Below are 15,660 nucleotides of genomic sequence, written 5' to 3' on the forward strand. Positions count from 1 at the left end.
GAACAACCTGGGAGAACAAACTGGGGAGGGGACAATGGCTGAAGGAGGACGGAGAACCGATACGATGGATGAAGACGAGTGAGATGAAAATTGATGGAAACTAGGAGGACGTTGTAGGGGGGCGGGAGGGGGAGGGGGGCTTCGAAATAATAGATAGGAGGACGGTACGCGGACCCCTTGCATCATGGTTGTTGCTTCAGTTTCAGTTCGCGATGGAACCTACTTGCTCTGTGTAGAGGTAGTTGTGCATTTCTCTGTCGAAAGAAAGAGGGAGCGTGAAAGAAAGAGGAGAACGAGAGGACCGAGGAGACAAAGACGGAAGTCAAGTAAGAAGAGGAGGAGGAGTTACACGAGTGGAGAAGGCGGAGCAAAATAGGGGAAATCGAAGGTGCAAAGGGGGATGAAAGGGGGTTGAAAGGAAGACGAGGGATGATCTTACCGTATTGAAGATAAACGCCGATTTTTTTGAGTTGCTGTAAATATTGATATCGTAAAGTGGGTACCGGAAGTACAGGGAGTGAATACCAGAAACCATTATGACAGATTTCTGGTGTCGGTCTTTTGAAGGGAGAGACCATCCCATTCAACGACATGGGGATCAACTAAATTTTGCGTAGGTTCTCCATATATATGTATGTCATTAAAAAATATTTTAACTATCATTAATACTATTGCCGCTGGTTAATCAAGAGTCTCGTAACTATAGCAAAATTTGAGGTCCGCTTGTTGGTATAAAGTCTCTCTTTAAAGGATAGGAGGAAAATGGAAAGCTGGTCGAGGGTGGGGGGTCCTGGAATGTAGAATGAATGAAAGACACGGACGTTATGCATGAATAATAGTGATAAGCACGGAGGTGGCCGGATGTCGGACGCTGTAGTGATTCGATTGATTCGCTGAAGAGTGTTCGTAGCTTCCATCAAGCTTCCGAGTAGCGCGCTTAACCCTGCTCTAACCTGTATATACAGGGTGCTCCGCCAATCTCTACCAAGCTTGGAGAACGCTCTTCCTTCCAAAATACCTAAAAAAAATGAAATTATAACAATCTATTCGAGTGAAATCAGATGCAGTACCTATAAAATTCCTTTATTTATCTCAAATTGACTATTTGAAAAATATGATTTATTGTTACAAGTAATTAAAGCGATAAGGAAAAGGTGATTGAGCGTATAGTTGCAGGTGCACCAGCATGTTCACTGGAGCTTCTCTATGACAGATAGTATGCTATTTTTGCAAGAATAATTTCCTCAATGAGATAATATGGGTTATTGACCATTTTTCAGATCATCGTGACTATAATGCTTGTAGCAAAACTGCTGAATGAAAAATCATGCCAGAATAAGTAAATTAGTATTTCTAATTCGAAAGCATTTGTTAATAATTTAAGGGTAAAAGTTAACGATTGACGAGGAAGGGGTTGAAATTTGCGTCAAGGGACATTTGCACCGTTTCTTTCTAATAAATATCAAGGAGCATATTTTCGAAGATCTTCTTTTGCTAATAAGCAATCCAATAAATATAGTTTTAACTAACCAGCTGCGACAATTGCAAAAAGCTCAAGAGCTGTTAACTTGGTACACACAGGCGTCAAGGACGAGATTTTAATTAGAGCTCCGCGAAGTCATCGGATCCACGGAGACGTCTCGTCTTTCAGTGTTTTTTATCAGTTACTGGCAACGCAATTAATTCAACATTTGTTTTCGACGTCCCGCCTGTTTGTACGATTCGCTGCCGGGAGGCTTTTCACTTGTCCAAATATTTTCAGTATTTGCAATTGGAGAGAGAGAGAGAGAGAGAGAGAGAGAGAGAGTACAATTTGGAAATATCCATCAAGACTATTTTACCTTCGCAACATAATTTGTATAATCCAATCAATGCGTATAAACACGCATCTTGGTAGATTAAATGAGTTAACTTTTTGATTTAGCAAATATATAAATGGTCATTGCGTTTTCGTTAGAGCTTTCTCTTGCTGTTAAATTAAATTCTTGTTATTTGGAATAGAAACGATGATCGTATACATTTTTTATAACGAAGAGAAGAGAACGAAGTGATTGGAGGCATTGATGATTGGAAATTGTGGAAAAATGGTAACACGCGTGAGAAAAGATGTTGTTTAGCAAGACAAGGTACCGATTACGTGTAATACGTCAGAGTTGCAGGGGAATGGGGGGGTGGAGGTGGAAGGGAAGTAGAGAAGGAGGCCGTAATGGGATTGTTTGCACTCGTGACGTCACGCGCAATTGTAACGAACAATTGCGAGTGCACGCGTGCACACGCTAGAAAGGAGTCTCGGATTACTCGGTCGTGGACCAATTTCCAAGGACGAACCAAGGTATCTTTACTTCTCTTTCTCTCTCTCTCTCTCTCTCTAAAGTTTTGTGCCTCTTTTAATTATTTTCTTTCTGTCGTTTTTAAATTAAATTTAAAGTTCGCCTAGATAAATTGATGGATATTTCAGGTTGCAATTAGTGCAGTAATTAAGAAAGAAATTAAAATCATTATCTGGACCTTATCCGATGATAAGCTATCGATCTCGGAGTCTCATCAGCAGCTAGATGGATAATCTATCAGTTAGAAGCTTTAAATGATATTTTAATTTCAATTTCAAGAATTAATTATTAATTGCTCGTCACTTCGTTATATTGCAATATTATGAAGGATGGTACGAATATTGGGTATTTACAATTTTACGGCAAATACACTGGTACTAGTAGTTAACAATTTTTGTTTTCCATGCAATTAGCCATTGATTTGCAACTTAATTGCTGTTTGATATGATAAGCGGGGATGGCAAAATTGGGTAAACGTCACTTTTACAGCAAATAGCGTGTCGCAATAAGATCGTCACCGATATCGTGACCATTTTCATTTAAAGGCAAGTCTTGCCTTTTTCAGACTATCAGTAGTTAGCCAACCGCCAAGAGTTTTGTAGATGGAAAAGAATTTTCCGAATTTAAGGAATTTTTCACTCGAGAGACGCAGCAGGTTTGTCCCATAAAATTACGAAATTTTACAATTTATCTTTTTCAATGAATTTACACGATAGTAAAAAAACCTCCGTGTATATACGTATATTACATATACATTATTATTTAAATCTCACTAGAGTCCAATGCTGAATTTACTAATTCTATTCGTAATTCCTAGATCTCTTAAATTAACGAATCATTCAAACTTCTCAGAAGTCCACCACCATCGTGATAATGTACATTATCAACGTAGCTGTACCTTATTAAATAACTCGAGATATACTATTGCATTCATTTGAAATCTCAACTGGAAATCTCAGTTTCCCCGTGTCTTGCGTGAGCCGGTTAATTTGGTATCTGTTCAATTATGCAATCCGATCTGAAATTGCATAGTCAATTATAAAATAATACGCCTGTTTTCTAATTTCAAGTTTACCAATCAGTCCCATTTAGAAATCTTCGCGTTTTTAGATAAATTATAAGTGCATGTCGTGCCATTTATTTATGCGGGTTCGTATATCTATATATATTCTTCAGTTTCCACGTACAATTTCAAAAACATCGCGTTCAATTCGAGGATTATAATATATTAATAAGAGAGACTCTTGGAAAATTATCCAGGTTTTTTTCGTAAAAGTTAACGAGTTTGGTAATCAACGCCAATTACAAAGACAATCTTTCTGGTTTCCTGCGCGCAAGCCTCGCGGATACTTACTCAGCTGTACTAAATCCATGCATTTATCGAATTTGTCGGTATAAGCGGATTAATTACGGCTTCCATTAGTCAAATCGTTGCAGCTCTTCCTAGTATCATATTATGCGTTCGTTTCTGGATTACCGGAAGCCCCGGCTGGTGGACGAGTTCCGCCCCTCGAATTTCTTCCTGCAGACAAATACCTAAACAATAATCGACGGATGCTGAAAAATGTTCAATCTTTCTTCTCACTTTTAATTGTAAACATTTGCAGCGAGTGTCGTACGTACGATTCAAGATGCAAGCTTTTCACATCCGCTATTATACGATCGAGGCTGTATTAATAGTTTACATCGACACTTTTTCTTTCCTCTAATCGCGTGGCAATTTTCTAAAGGCTGCTCGCCGCTTCTGATAAGCACTGCGGGGTGCGTGCCGCTAGAAATAAACCACACTCGTGCTATAAACGCAACAATGTTTTCATCTCGTCATTTCCTTTCGCCGAAAGAAATAATCGCGAGCAATGACTCGATAATAGCTCTTCCCGCGCGGATTATTCTTTAATTTATCGGTGATAATTAATTATCGCTCGACACTTTCAGTGGAGACGATTAATCATCGGATGAGTCAATACATCCTTGGGCGCAGAAATATTTTCTCAAATTACTTAATTTACCCCAAAAATCTGTAATCTCGCTAATTAATTATATCACTTTCGTGCATGTTACCATTATCGAGCTTCTGCTCTGTACACTCGCCAATAAATTGCACGAAGTCGTAGAAAATTGATAAGATAATTTGGTGGAAGTGAAAATATTTCCCATTTAGTTCCATGAAAAGAGACTCGATATCTCTCGTCTTTTATCAGTGGCATAATAACGCGTTCAGACTAAATATTATATCGATTAATACAGGTACGAGCAAATGAACGAACTTATATAAACGTTTCTTCTTTTATAAAGTTGTCTCCGACGACGACGGTATAGTATTTACCTTCGATGATTAGTAATAAAATATTATTCTTCTCGTCGAGGCTGCTACCGTGTGCGCGAATACTGAAAATACACCCAAACACACGCCATGTGCAGTGTCATTATTTTTATTCGAGAGAAGAACATTATAGTAGTTAAGTCATTCGTTCCTTATTGTTAATAAAGGTGGAAAAAAGAGAAAACAAAAGAGGTAGGATTTTGATTTAAAAGCTAGTAGAGTAGTTTAATTTATGGGAAAGGAAGTTGGTTTGGTTGATTGGAAAATATTTTTGAAGAAAAGAAGAAGAAAAAAATATTGAGTTTTGACTTGTATGTTCGAGACAGATAGGAAGAGGAGGGGACCATTGTGCGGTGGGGCGCTGGCGGCAGCGTGGCTAGGAGGGGGCTGCACTGCCGGCGAAGACGATGCTGAGGATGCCGAGGACCAGAAGAGAGCCGCTCTTCCACGATAATAGCTCAAGCAGACAAGACGCCATGCTACAACACGCCACGTGAACCACGTGTCACTTCTGTCTCTTCGCTGCTCAGCGTCTTCAACTTCTTCAGGATACATCAATAATACGAGATACTCGAAGCTCGCTCTATTATTTTTTCTCTCGACTGGATTAAAAAGAGAAAGAGAGGGAAAGAGAAAGAGAGAGAGAGAGAGAGAGAGAGAGAGAGAGAGAGAGAGAGAGAGTGAAAGATTTCTCAAATTCCTCCAAGCTGGAACTAAAAAAAAACTGTGTTCTCCACTGCCAGGGAAATGAAGATACGACGATAGTGCGGTGAATCGATGAGCCATCACTGTCCGAAATTCGACGGAGGGAGGAAGAAAAAAATAGCAATGTTTTAAATAGATTTCACGCTAATAGAGAAATTATTCGTTTCCTGCGTTCTCCAGTCAATCGTCGGTCGCCAACGGGTCGCGAATACCGAGTGCAGTTTGGTGAACGAGTGGTGATGGTTCTCCGTGGATGATATAGAAAGGAAGAGAGTGGAAAGAGCGTGGTAGCATTGAAAAGTGAGAATTTTAGTGCGAAACGAGTCGAGGTTGGAATTGGAGAAATTACGTCAGTCAAGTTCAAGTCTCGAGTGAGATAAATCAATTGGGTTCGCGCGAACCGAGCTGTGGGAACTCGAAGTGCAGGAGGGAGGAGAGGAGAGGCATTGGGAGAGATTGTTTGAAAAGTGAAAAAAAGGGGGGAGGAGGGAAGGGGGAGTGTTAGGAGAAGGGGAAGGGTAGGAGAGAGGAAGGAAAAGGGATAGAAAATCGATGGTTTTCGTTTGAGAGTGGGAAATCGCTGGAAATCGTGTGCGAGGGGGCTGAAGAAATCGGCGTGGCTGGCTCCGAGGATGGGCCTCGGCGGTCATGCCGTGTGAATCCAAGGGGAAGCACCGGGTTATCGTCGCAACTGGCACGAGCCTCGCCAACCAAACATGAGCTCCATCGACTTTGACGAGGTGCTGGTACACGTGGGAGAAAAGGGCCGATACCAGAACATTATGTACTACTTACTTTGCATCCCGGCCACCCTACCTGCCGCCTTCCTTGCCTTTTCTCAAGTTAGTCACCTCTCTCACTTTCTTTATATATATATATATATATATATGTGTGTGTGTGTGTGCAAACCATTCGTAATACGATTTCTTTCTCTCTTACGAAAATCCCTATTTCAAAGTTCGTCTGGTGAGATTGCTGTTGTTGGCCAATGTCGGGAAAATGGGTCAAGTAGAGTGCGTAGATATTTGCGCGGTTATTTCAAAGAAGAAAAATCCTTATCTGAGAAAGCGTTCAGTCTTGTTGAAATAAACAACGATATTTATTCGACTCTCCCACTGGAAAATGTTCTCATGGAGAGGCGTTTTTTTTTCCTCAACTTTGTAATATACCGTAACGCGTCGAGAAAAATTACAAATTTTCTACTTATTTCGTAACGACAGATCGATTTAATTATTACCGGGAAAGAGTTATTTAATATCTTTATCTTTTCGAGTCAACTCGAGAGAGACTGATTTTCATTTTAACGATCTTTTGGTACTACCGCGATGAGATACCATACTGATTTGTTGAAATGGTATTGGTGATACAGGTGTGCTATAGTTTGACACATCACTTAATTAGATTGGTTTAACGTAGCTGCGTTATCGGATCAACAAATTTTTATTCGTTAAGCTAGTTTTTATCCGGAATAGAAATTATCTGGCTTCTTTGAGCGTGGAAAAACAGCGAAATGACGTAAATGGAGAATAACTCATGAGTAAGAATATCTTCGAATAAAACGACGTTGTGTTTTACGATCATTCCAATTATGTAAACAAATTAGGCCACGTATACGCGAGGTCAAAAAGTTCCTAATGAAAAACAGAGGATGCTAGATTCACTTATCGTTCCGATCCAATCAGACAGTTATCAATAGAATTGTCAAGTACGCTGCATTTTTAATTATCATTAAATCCTAATCATTTAAAACTATATAGTCAAAGCTTTGGTAGTTGTAAAACGAATAATTTAATCAAAATTCGTATAATTAGTCGAGCATCTTTGTATACGATTCGAGTCTGTCTATGAAGTGCTACACTTAAATTTTAAGTCTATAATATCGAACCTGTATATACCAAAGACGAATCGATCTATATATGACTAATAGTACAGTATAAAACAGTTTAACCACAAGATTCTAATTCAAAAATGGAGGGAAATGATGGAGAATTTTCTGAAGGAATGTTTTGAACTGGATTTTAAAGGTGTTCGTGAGTGCCTCGCCAGAGCACTGGTGCAAGATACCAGAATTGGACAACGTGACGTGGATGAGTATGGAAGAAAGAAAGGCACTTTCCTTGCCATACACGAACAGGACGGACGGCAGGAGAGTTTATTCAAGATGTACGATGTACGACGTGAACTACACAGCAATTTTGGATTCTTGGCTGCAGAAGACTCTGCAGAACGAGACGGAAACGGAAGTTCCGTCCGGGTCACCCGGAAGGATAGTCCATCCTCCTCCTATCAGCAATCCCGAATGGCCAATCAGCAAATGTCGTTTTGGTTGGCACTACGACACCAGGGACTACGACAGCACGCTTGTCACAGAGGTAAACTCGACTCTCTCTCTTTCACCCCTCTAATACCTTCTCGATTGATACTACTTGTTCCAAAATCCTGCTGTTAATACCCTTGGTCAATTATTATACAGTCAACCTGCACATAAATGCTTTCGAAATATCTGCAATGCAATTATACCAAGTATACAACACGCATTCATCGAGTCACATGGTTTTTCTCTCCATAAATTTAGCTTCGTCGCTATAATTTAAAAAACTCGTTAAACATCCTTTCTGTCTAAATTCATTAGAGGTTTGTACTGAAAGAGAGACAGAAATGTACTGAACACTTGGTAATTATCTGTCTGGAATACTGTCAGCTAGGTATTCTTTTTGCAAGATTTATTACGACTGAGAACGTTAAGAGTCCGTCGAGCGAAGGAAGTGTTTAGGATGTTTTTAACTGGTTTGGAAGCTTAGTCGTAAGAAAAAAGAGATGATAGGCGTGGGTGGTGACTTTCCTGTTCCATTATCGCAATAAGCTCCTACGCTGAAATAAATTTCTTCTTTGCATTTCGTTCTCTGACCTAATTTGCCTTGGCCTCTACCACACCTTTGGTCTTATCGAGTCCAGCGAAGCTCGCTTCGCTCCGAAATCCGCATAGGAAACCTCTCATCGCACTTCCCAAGAAGATACCTTATTGCATCCGGTTTGCAGAATATTTAGCATTCGACGTTATCGAGGTTTTCGCGTCTATATAATTATGTAGCAAAGTATAATTGCAAAAATCAATTTGAGAAAATTTTGCAATAATTCAATTCACTCCCGTGTCAATGAACGATTTGTATATATCGAAGAAGGAAAGCTATACTTTATACCGAATGAAGTAAATTGGTCGCTGGGAAAATCCTAAGCATTTCACGAGTGTTGACATTTGCCAGTGTTGCTGCATGACGCGTCAAGTGGGGAAAAAGAAACTCCATTGCGAGAATCGTGTGGTTCCCCCGGATCCCCGCAAGACGCGATCCTCCTCGAGCCGCTCGTTAATTGCCTGTCTAATTGCGCCAATTTAATAAGTTCAGTACTGCTAGATAGCCACGTGGCTATAACTGTTTCTTTTCTCACCATATTCAAATAGGATACCCCATTGCTGAATTGGAATTGTACAAATTGTGAACCACCTTTGCTTATTTAATAATCTAGCTCTGACAAAACCCAGCATACTCTCTCCCTCTCTCTCTCTCTCTCTCTCTCTCTTTCTTAAGAAAATTAACAGAACAATTAACGTATTTTTTACGAAATTTTATAATTTATTATTAAGAATTTTCGAGCCAACACGGCAGTTTGCATGACATTGTTTGCAATGCGAGAATTAAGATAGGAAAGTTAGAGGGTTAACGAACTTTTCGCTAGAGAATTTTCACCAGGTGAACAAGGTTGATGAATGACCGAGTGACTGGCCGATAGGTTACAGCTCTGGTGTCATCAGCAATTGCCGACCAATTTACCTACCCCCGCATCCGGTCATGTGATATGTTACATCAAATAACACACACACACAAACATATACACGTACCCATACAAACTTGTATCGAATGATTCTTCTGGTAGGGGGGAGGGGGAGTGGGTCTTCGCATGACGTAGAATAAATAAAAAGAGAGAAAAGTTTAGAGAGAAATTCATAAATTCAACAGACTATTTATCATACTCATTATGATGATTTCCTCAAGAACTAAATCTCAAGAAAACTTTATACGAAATATTCAAAGTATCTTTTAATAATTAATGAACTATATAAGCTAGGTCACCAATGGTACAATTTCCAAAAAAAATACAAAGCAAAATTTCCTTTGAACTGAGAAAAAATCATCCAATTCAAGTCCATCTTTATTCAAATTAATAATCATTATTAAAAATATATAACTTATGTAATTTTAATAAATAATTGATTTAATGTAATCAAGTTTAATCCAATCGTTTAATTGCAACTGTTCAAACGTAGATTATTCGAGTCAAATAATTATGTTTTGTCAGTGTCGATTTTTGTCAGTAATGAAAAACCACGGTAGAAAGTATACGTGCTCTCGAGTTGCTTGATTGGGAGCTTTTGAAATTTTGAATCGAAGAAAGATTGCAGCAGAATCGTGTGAAACTTCTTCTATAGGTATAACGAGCCACAGGAGAAAAAAGCTCGGGAAACTTTCTTACATTGCAAATGCGAGCTGTGGCTGCAGTTGCGTTGGGTTCGGGGTACCGGAGATACACACGGACTCCTCTATCGGTGCAGAGGGTACGAGCGCGGCACATTTGCTGGTCCGGATTTACGCAGACACATGACGCAAAGAGAGCTATCGAAGCAAATCCTGCCCTTCCGTTTTCCGTTCTTCATCGGCGCGCGGCTTTCTGATGCATCCATCGTTCTCGTTCCGCGCTCCATCCCCACTACGTCACCACTATTACGCGCTAATCTTCTTCCGGGTTCATCTTTTCCAAGAATCTCTCCCGCAAAACTGGCCGAGAATACCTCAGCCCCTACCCCCTCCCCCTTTTTTCCAATTGTTGATCGTTTTAATGACGCTCGTTGCTTCTGATCATTCCAGACAATCCCACGTTTCGGCGACACGGTGAATTTTCAAATTTTCAATATTCGCCCACTGACATTGATACATTGGACGAATTGCTTTGCGAAATGACATTAATTCTACATGTTCGCTGAGGATCGGATGATTGATCGCGCTTGATTTAGGAGGTCCATTAAACGTTATAGTGCTGGCCATAAGCGAACTCGATATATACGGACCGGGTCATTGTCTTTTCCTTGTCGCCATGTGACAAGCAACGTGCCAAACCGGTGCCACGTACGCACACGATAGCCAAATCCTGTTGGTGCTTCCTGTTTCTAAATGATAGGGACCTACCCGAACTCTGACCCAATTGAATGTCCCATGGGACGTGGTCCATTCCGGTGTCAAATTCGCAACTCGAGGGACCGAGCAAATTTTTTTCATCCTTTTTTCTCTCTGTCTCTCTCTCTCTCTCTCTCTCTCTTTGATTCTTTTCTCCACTTCCTCGTGCCAATTCCCTTGTAATAATATCGCAATAGTTTTATATTTTTAAAGTACACGCGTCGATTATGATCAAGCAACTTTTCTAACATATGTTTTTTGAGAATTTCTAGCATAAGCCGAAAGTCCATGAGTGGCAATTTGCTTAAATCAAACTTCGCGTTAAACTCATTGACGCCCACCGGTTGGCTTTATTTGCCGAGGCTAATAGACTCTCAATTAAGATTTGGTTTATTTGCATGCGTTTATTGTACCGACCCATCCATATCGACATTCCAGATAAATAATATATCGTAGCATCTTCTGTATCTTAATAAAGTGTGATTATTGATAACATTTTTAATGCAAAATTGTTCAGTGGCATTTTTCAATAAATCAAAGTTCAACGGATTTGTATAATATTGATTAGAAAGTATTATAATGATAAGTTGAGGATTATTGAAGCGAGTATGCGAATTATTGCGATTTTTAATTGTTTCGAATAATACGAATTTGGAATTAATTTGAGGAGGAAGTGGATTAAATTGGTATAGAGATAACAAAGTTTTTATTAGCCTCATTAAGAAGAAAGGAGATAGAAATTAGTGACAAGTGTGGGCCTTGGATTAGGGTGTGGGTGTATGAGTAAGCTCCCACAGTGCGAGGTGTTCATCACCCTCGGTTGACAGGAGGAACGTGCCCCCTACAGGCCCCTCGCCAACAACCTTCAGCATTTGGCTCTCTGGCCATGGAAAAATATCATTTTTACGAGTAACCCATTCGCTAAAAACCAAATATTTCAATCCTTTCAATAGTCTGCACATTTATTTAACAAAACTTTCATTAAAATATTTAAATTCGCCATGAAGATCTTGAATTCGATCATTCATAATATTTGCATCAATTATTCTGATAAAAATCTATGTTCTGACAATTGTCACGAAATCTATTTATCTTTTAATATATATAGCAAACGTTCTTCTATACGTCGTCCATGAATAAATCACATTATTTCAAGAAAAAGTTTGCCATATAAAAATAAAGCTTGACATAGAAATGGTTCCGGTCCCAGCATTGCAGTGATAATGATGGAGGAGCCGCATTAGGAAAATGACGTATGCACAGCGTGCGTAGATACTTTCAGCACGCTCGCATCTGATTTCAGCGTGGTTGCACCGGCATACCTAATGCAGCTGATCTATTTTATCTATTCGACTGGTGTCTGTCCATTGGCATCTTCGTAAACACCAGATCCTATCGCCGATATTCCTATATACTCGCTTGAACATCGTTCATTGAATAATCGTTGAAAAAAACACGCTATTATAGGTATAATTCATTATCATAGAGCAAAGTAAATATTGATTCAATGTCCGTCATTGTTAAATTTAAATTTAAGCTATTGTTACGTTTCAAGCGATTTAAAGAACGAAGAAAATTTTCGTAAATTCTTTAGATGGATTTGCTAGGGAGTCAAGTTGGAGAGAATTTGTCGTTTACTGTGGTAGCTGCGTCAAAGTGAAAACGATGATTTAATGGATTATCAGATGGGTATATAGGGACATCGTTTATGCCGCTTACTGTTCGTACGCACAAAGATGACGGTGCGTGTGACGATTGCGTTCACACGTGTGCGACGACGCACTCCACTTCAGTGGGTATACACGGAGAATTCACTTAGACAGATCGAAACATTCATCGTATAATTTTATCCAACGAAAAACTGATCCGTCCCGTCGCCAGAATTTCAATTTATGGCTTTAGAAAACCGCACGAAATAGATTTACAACTTCTTCGAAAATTCTCGAGTAAACGATATCAAACGTGAAAGTCATTATTTATCCAATCAAGACGGTGATAATAAATCTGAGTTGATATCAATCTGTAAGTTTTAAACCGAGGTTTACAGAGCATTGTTTGCATTATAATTGTTTATGATAATGGAGAGAAAGAGAGAGAGTGAGGAATACGATTAATCATTTTGCAGTTGGAAATTAAAATAGACTCATTTTTATATATATCAAATTTATGATATCTGGTTCTTTGTTTGTAAAATTGTTACATGCCACTATGGTTTAAATGATGAGCACTGGTTATAAGAGATAAATAGCGGAAAGAAAAATAATTTATTCAAAGAAGAATTGAGTTGAGTTTTAATGGAATCCTGCATCCACATAGCTAGATCTCGTATGTGACAACAGTTGGTGGCCGTCAACATCCACAACGTTCTTCTACGTGGGCAGCCTCTTCGGGAACGTTGTTTTTGGCTGGATAGCTGACAAATGGGGTAGAAGAACAGCATTCTTTGCCATCCTCTTCCTCGAGGTGATTTTCTCCATTGCCACGAGTTTCAGCCCCAACTACGTCATCTACACAGCCCTGAGGACCGTCAATGGTCTCTTCTTCCCTGCCATTTACCAAATACCCTTCATTTTAGGTAAGATTACCGAACTTTTATGAATATTACCAAACGAATAACTTTGACATACTATAATCACATTGGAATTATATTATTCACAGCTCTCGAACTGATGGGACCCAGGTACAGAACATTCGCTGGAATGGTAATTTGCATGTTCTTCGCCACTGCGATGTCCCTCCTAGCTCTACTGGTAAGTGTGATTTACGTGAGATAAATCTCTTAAACAAACAAACAATGTTCACACATTGTTCGAACACTCATTAGAAGTCTGTCAAGCTAAAAAGCAATGACGAGATTGTTTTCTCAGTACTATTACGATGTTGTCACAAACTTGCACATGCATATGCAAATACAGCAACTATCGATGAATACAGATGCACTCGTGCATTTTTATTAACAGATTAGGTGGAACCAGATGATGATTAAAGGGGGATGAAGTGTATAATATAATATATTAATATTCCTCCTCTTACAAAATAATAATTTCTTTATATCTTCTTCAGGGCTATCTCTTGAGGCACTGGTACACCTTATCCCTAGCCACTTCAGTTCCATTCATCCTTCTCTTCAGCTACTATTGGATCATCCCAGAATCCCCTCGATGGCTGCTCAGCAAGAACAGGATAGACGAAGCTGAAGTGATAGTCCAACATATGGCCAAGGTCAACGGTAAAACCGTTCCTACGAATTTCCTTAGGAAAATGGAGGTGAATCAATCGATTGAAGAAGAGAGTCGTCGATAACGTCCATTTTCATGCGAATGAATTACTTTTAGATTGAAATTATGAAACGTCAGGGTATCTCTTGCAATGGGAAAAATTCTAGTGAGGTTAGTCTAGATTTGGAGAATGAGGAAAGACTACCACCAGCTTCGGCTACTCCAATGGACCTCATCAGGAATCCGAACATTCGCAAAAAATTCTTCATCCTCGCGTTCGATTGGGTGGCGAACGCTGTGGTGTACAATGGTCTGTCCTACAACACGACCAATCTAGGTGTTTCGGATTACCTGGCCTTCTTCATCGGTAAAGTTATCTTTGATTAACTTAACACTACTTGTTCATCAATCACTCGCAAGTTTCTTTATTGCAGGAGGCATAGTCGAGATACCTTCCTACGTCATAACCTGGTATGCCATGGACAGATTAGGCAGACGATGGGTTCTCTGTCTAACCATGCTGCTGGGTGGGGTAGCATGCGTCTCGTGCATGTTCGTCCCTGAAGGTAAATCAGTCATTTGTCCACATATACCATAAATACATATATATGTACAAACTCAAAATAAATTGTTTGATCTCTCATCAACAGACGCAGTGTGGGTGACGGTGTCCCTAGCAATGATAGGAAAATTCGGTATAGCAGCTTCCTTCGCAGTTTTCTATGTTTTCGTGGGCGAGCTGCTGCCAACTGTGCTGCGTTCCCAAGCAATGGGAATCGCCTCCTTCATCGCCGGCATTGGACTCCTTACGTTCCCGTACATCGTCCACTTGGCCGTTTACTCGAGAGTTTTACCCCTGATCGTTATGGGATCCTTGAGTGTGGCTGGTGCCCTGACGTCAATCTTCCTACCGGAAACCCTGAACATCCACCTGCCACAGACCATCGAGGAGGGAGAACTCTTCGGGGCTGACTTCAAACTTTGGTCCTGTCCCACGTTACCCAAGTCAGTACATTGATAATCCATAATCGAGTTTTAATTCAACTTGCATAGATTCGATCGAAAGAGACATAAATTTATTTTCTGCAGAAAAAGCTCAAAGCAGCCCAAAGCGGAAGCGGTACCATTGAGGTATTTGGTGAACGGTAAGCCAGGTACCAGAAACACGGGAGTTTCGGAAGGAGGCAGTTTGGAAGGAGCCGAGAGACCCAGCCACCTGCTGCCGGACAGCGAATCTGAGGCTAGGAGTCCAAGCAATGACCTTGACGAAGACATTGACGAGCAAACGCGAAATCCGGAAGTTCCCGAGGACGCTAGAAAGAAGCAATGAAGTGCTTTCATTCGCGATCCTCCCTCTCGATGCGACTCTGTATTATAACTATCAGTATAGACACGTATTGTATTTATTTTTTCAGTTGTTATATAATGTACTTCCTTTTGCAAGCCTGCTTCTTCGTGTTTTGTTTGTACCAGTGAGAGCAGATCTATGAACCACAGTGGAAGTTTTATCACAGTGCGCGATACATCGTTATATCGTCTCGCGATGAGTTCTATCCATTCCTCCAATGATTTCTCAGAATCACAAGCTTCAAAGGTGCATCTCGCTGTACCGAACGAGCCGATAAAGTACTGAAAATGGCTCACGTATACATAGAAAATAGTAATAGTCTGATTATGTAAATTGTAATAATTATTATAAATTTATTATAATATTCTCTATCGATTATGATATATAATGTGTATATACGTTTTCTTTATAATAATTATTATAAATTATATAATTGTTGAAACTCAGTAATTATATATAAGTATTTAAGCTGAATCGCTGAATCTCTGAAGTCTCCATGGAGACTCGG

General features: G+C 39.7%; 1 protein-coding gene across 1 annotated transcript; it reads left to right on the forward strand.

The window, feature by feature from the left end:
• Positions 1 to 365: 365 nt before the first annotated feature.
• LOC136780313 (organic cation transporter 1-like) lies at positions 366 to 15,137 on the forward strand. Its single transcript, XM_066738608.1, has 10 exons — positions 366 to 613; positions 4,980 to 6,200; positions 7,383 to 7,730; positions 12,903 to 13,161; positions 13,245 to 13,336; positions 13,650 to 13,853; positions 13,922 to 14,171; positions 14,239 to 14,370; positions 14,455 to 14,809; positions 14,894 to 15,137. Exons 2-10 carry the CDS (start codon positions 6,075 to 6,077, stop codon positions 15,132 to 15,134), a joined length of 2,007 nt encoding a protein of 668 aa, XP_066594705.1. The 5' UTR covers positions 366 to 613; positions 4,980 to 6,074; the 3' UTR covers positions 15,135 to 15,137.
• The last annotated feature ends 523 nt before the right edge of the window (positions 15,138 to 15,660 follow it).

This window comes from Prorops nasuta, unplaced genomic scaffold (genome assembly GCF_024137725.1).
Source record: "Prorops nasuta isolate Cenicafe-Biocafe unplaced genomic scaffold, Cenicafe_Pnas_1.2 PNAS00018, whole genome shotgun sequence".
Taxonomy (NCBI): domain Eukaryota; kingdom Metazoa; phylum Arthropoda; class Insecta; order Hymenoptera; family Bethylidae; genus Prorops; species Prorops nasuta.

Excerpts from the sequence above, each read along its gene's own strand:
- LOC136780313 (XM_066738608.1), top strand. The coding sequence starts at position 6,075 with ATGAGCTCCATCGACTTTGACGAGGTGCTGGTACACGTGGGAGAAAAG. Across the intron at positions 13,337-13,649 it reads TGTCCCTCCTAGCTCTACTG|GGCTATCTCTTGAGGCACTG; the intron begins GTAAGTGTGATT and ends TATCTTCTTCAG. Across the intron at positions 14,810-14,893 it reads TCCTGTCCCACGTTACCCAA|AAAAAGCTCAAAGCAGCCCA; the intron begins GTCAGTACATTG and ends TATTTTCTGCAG.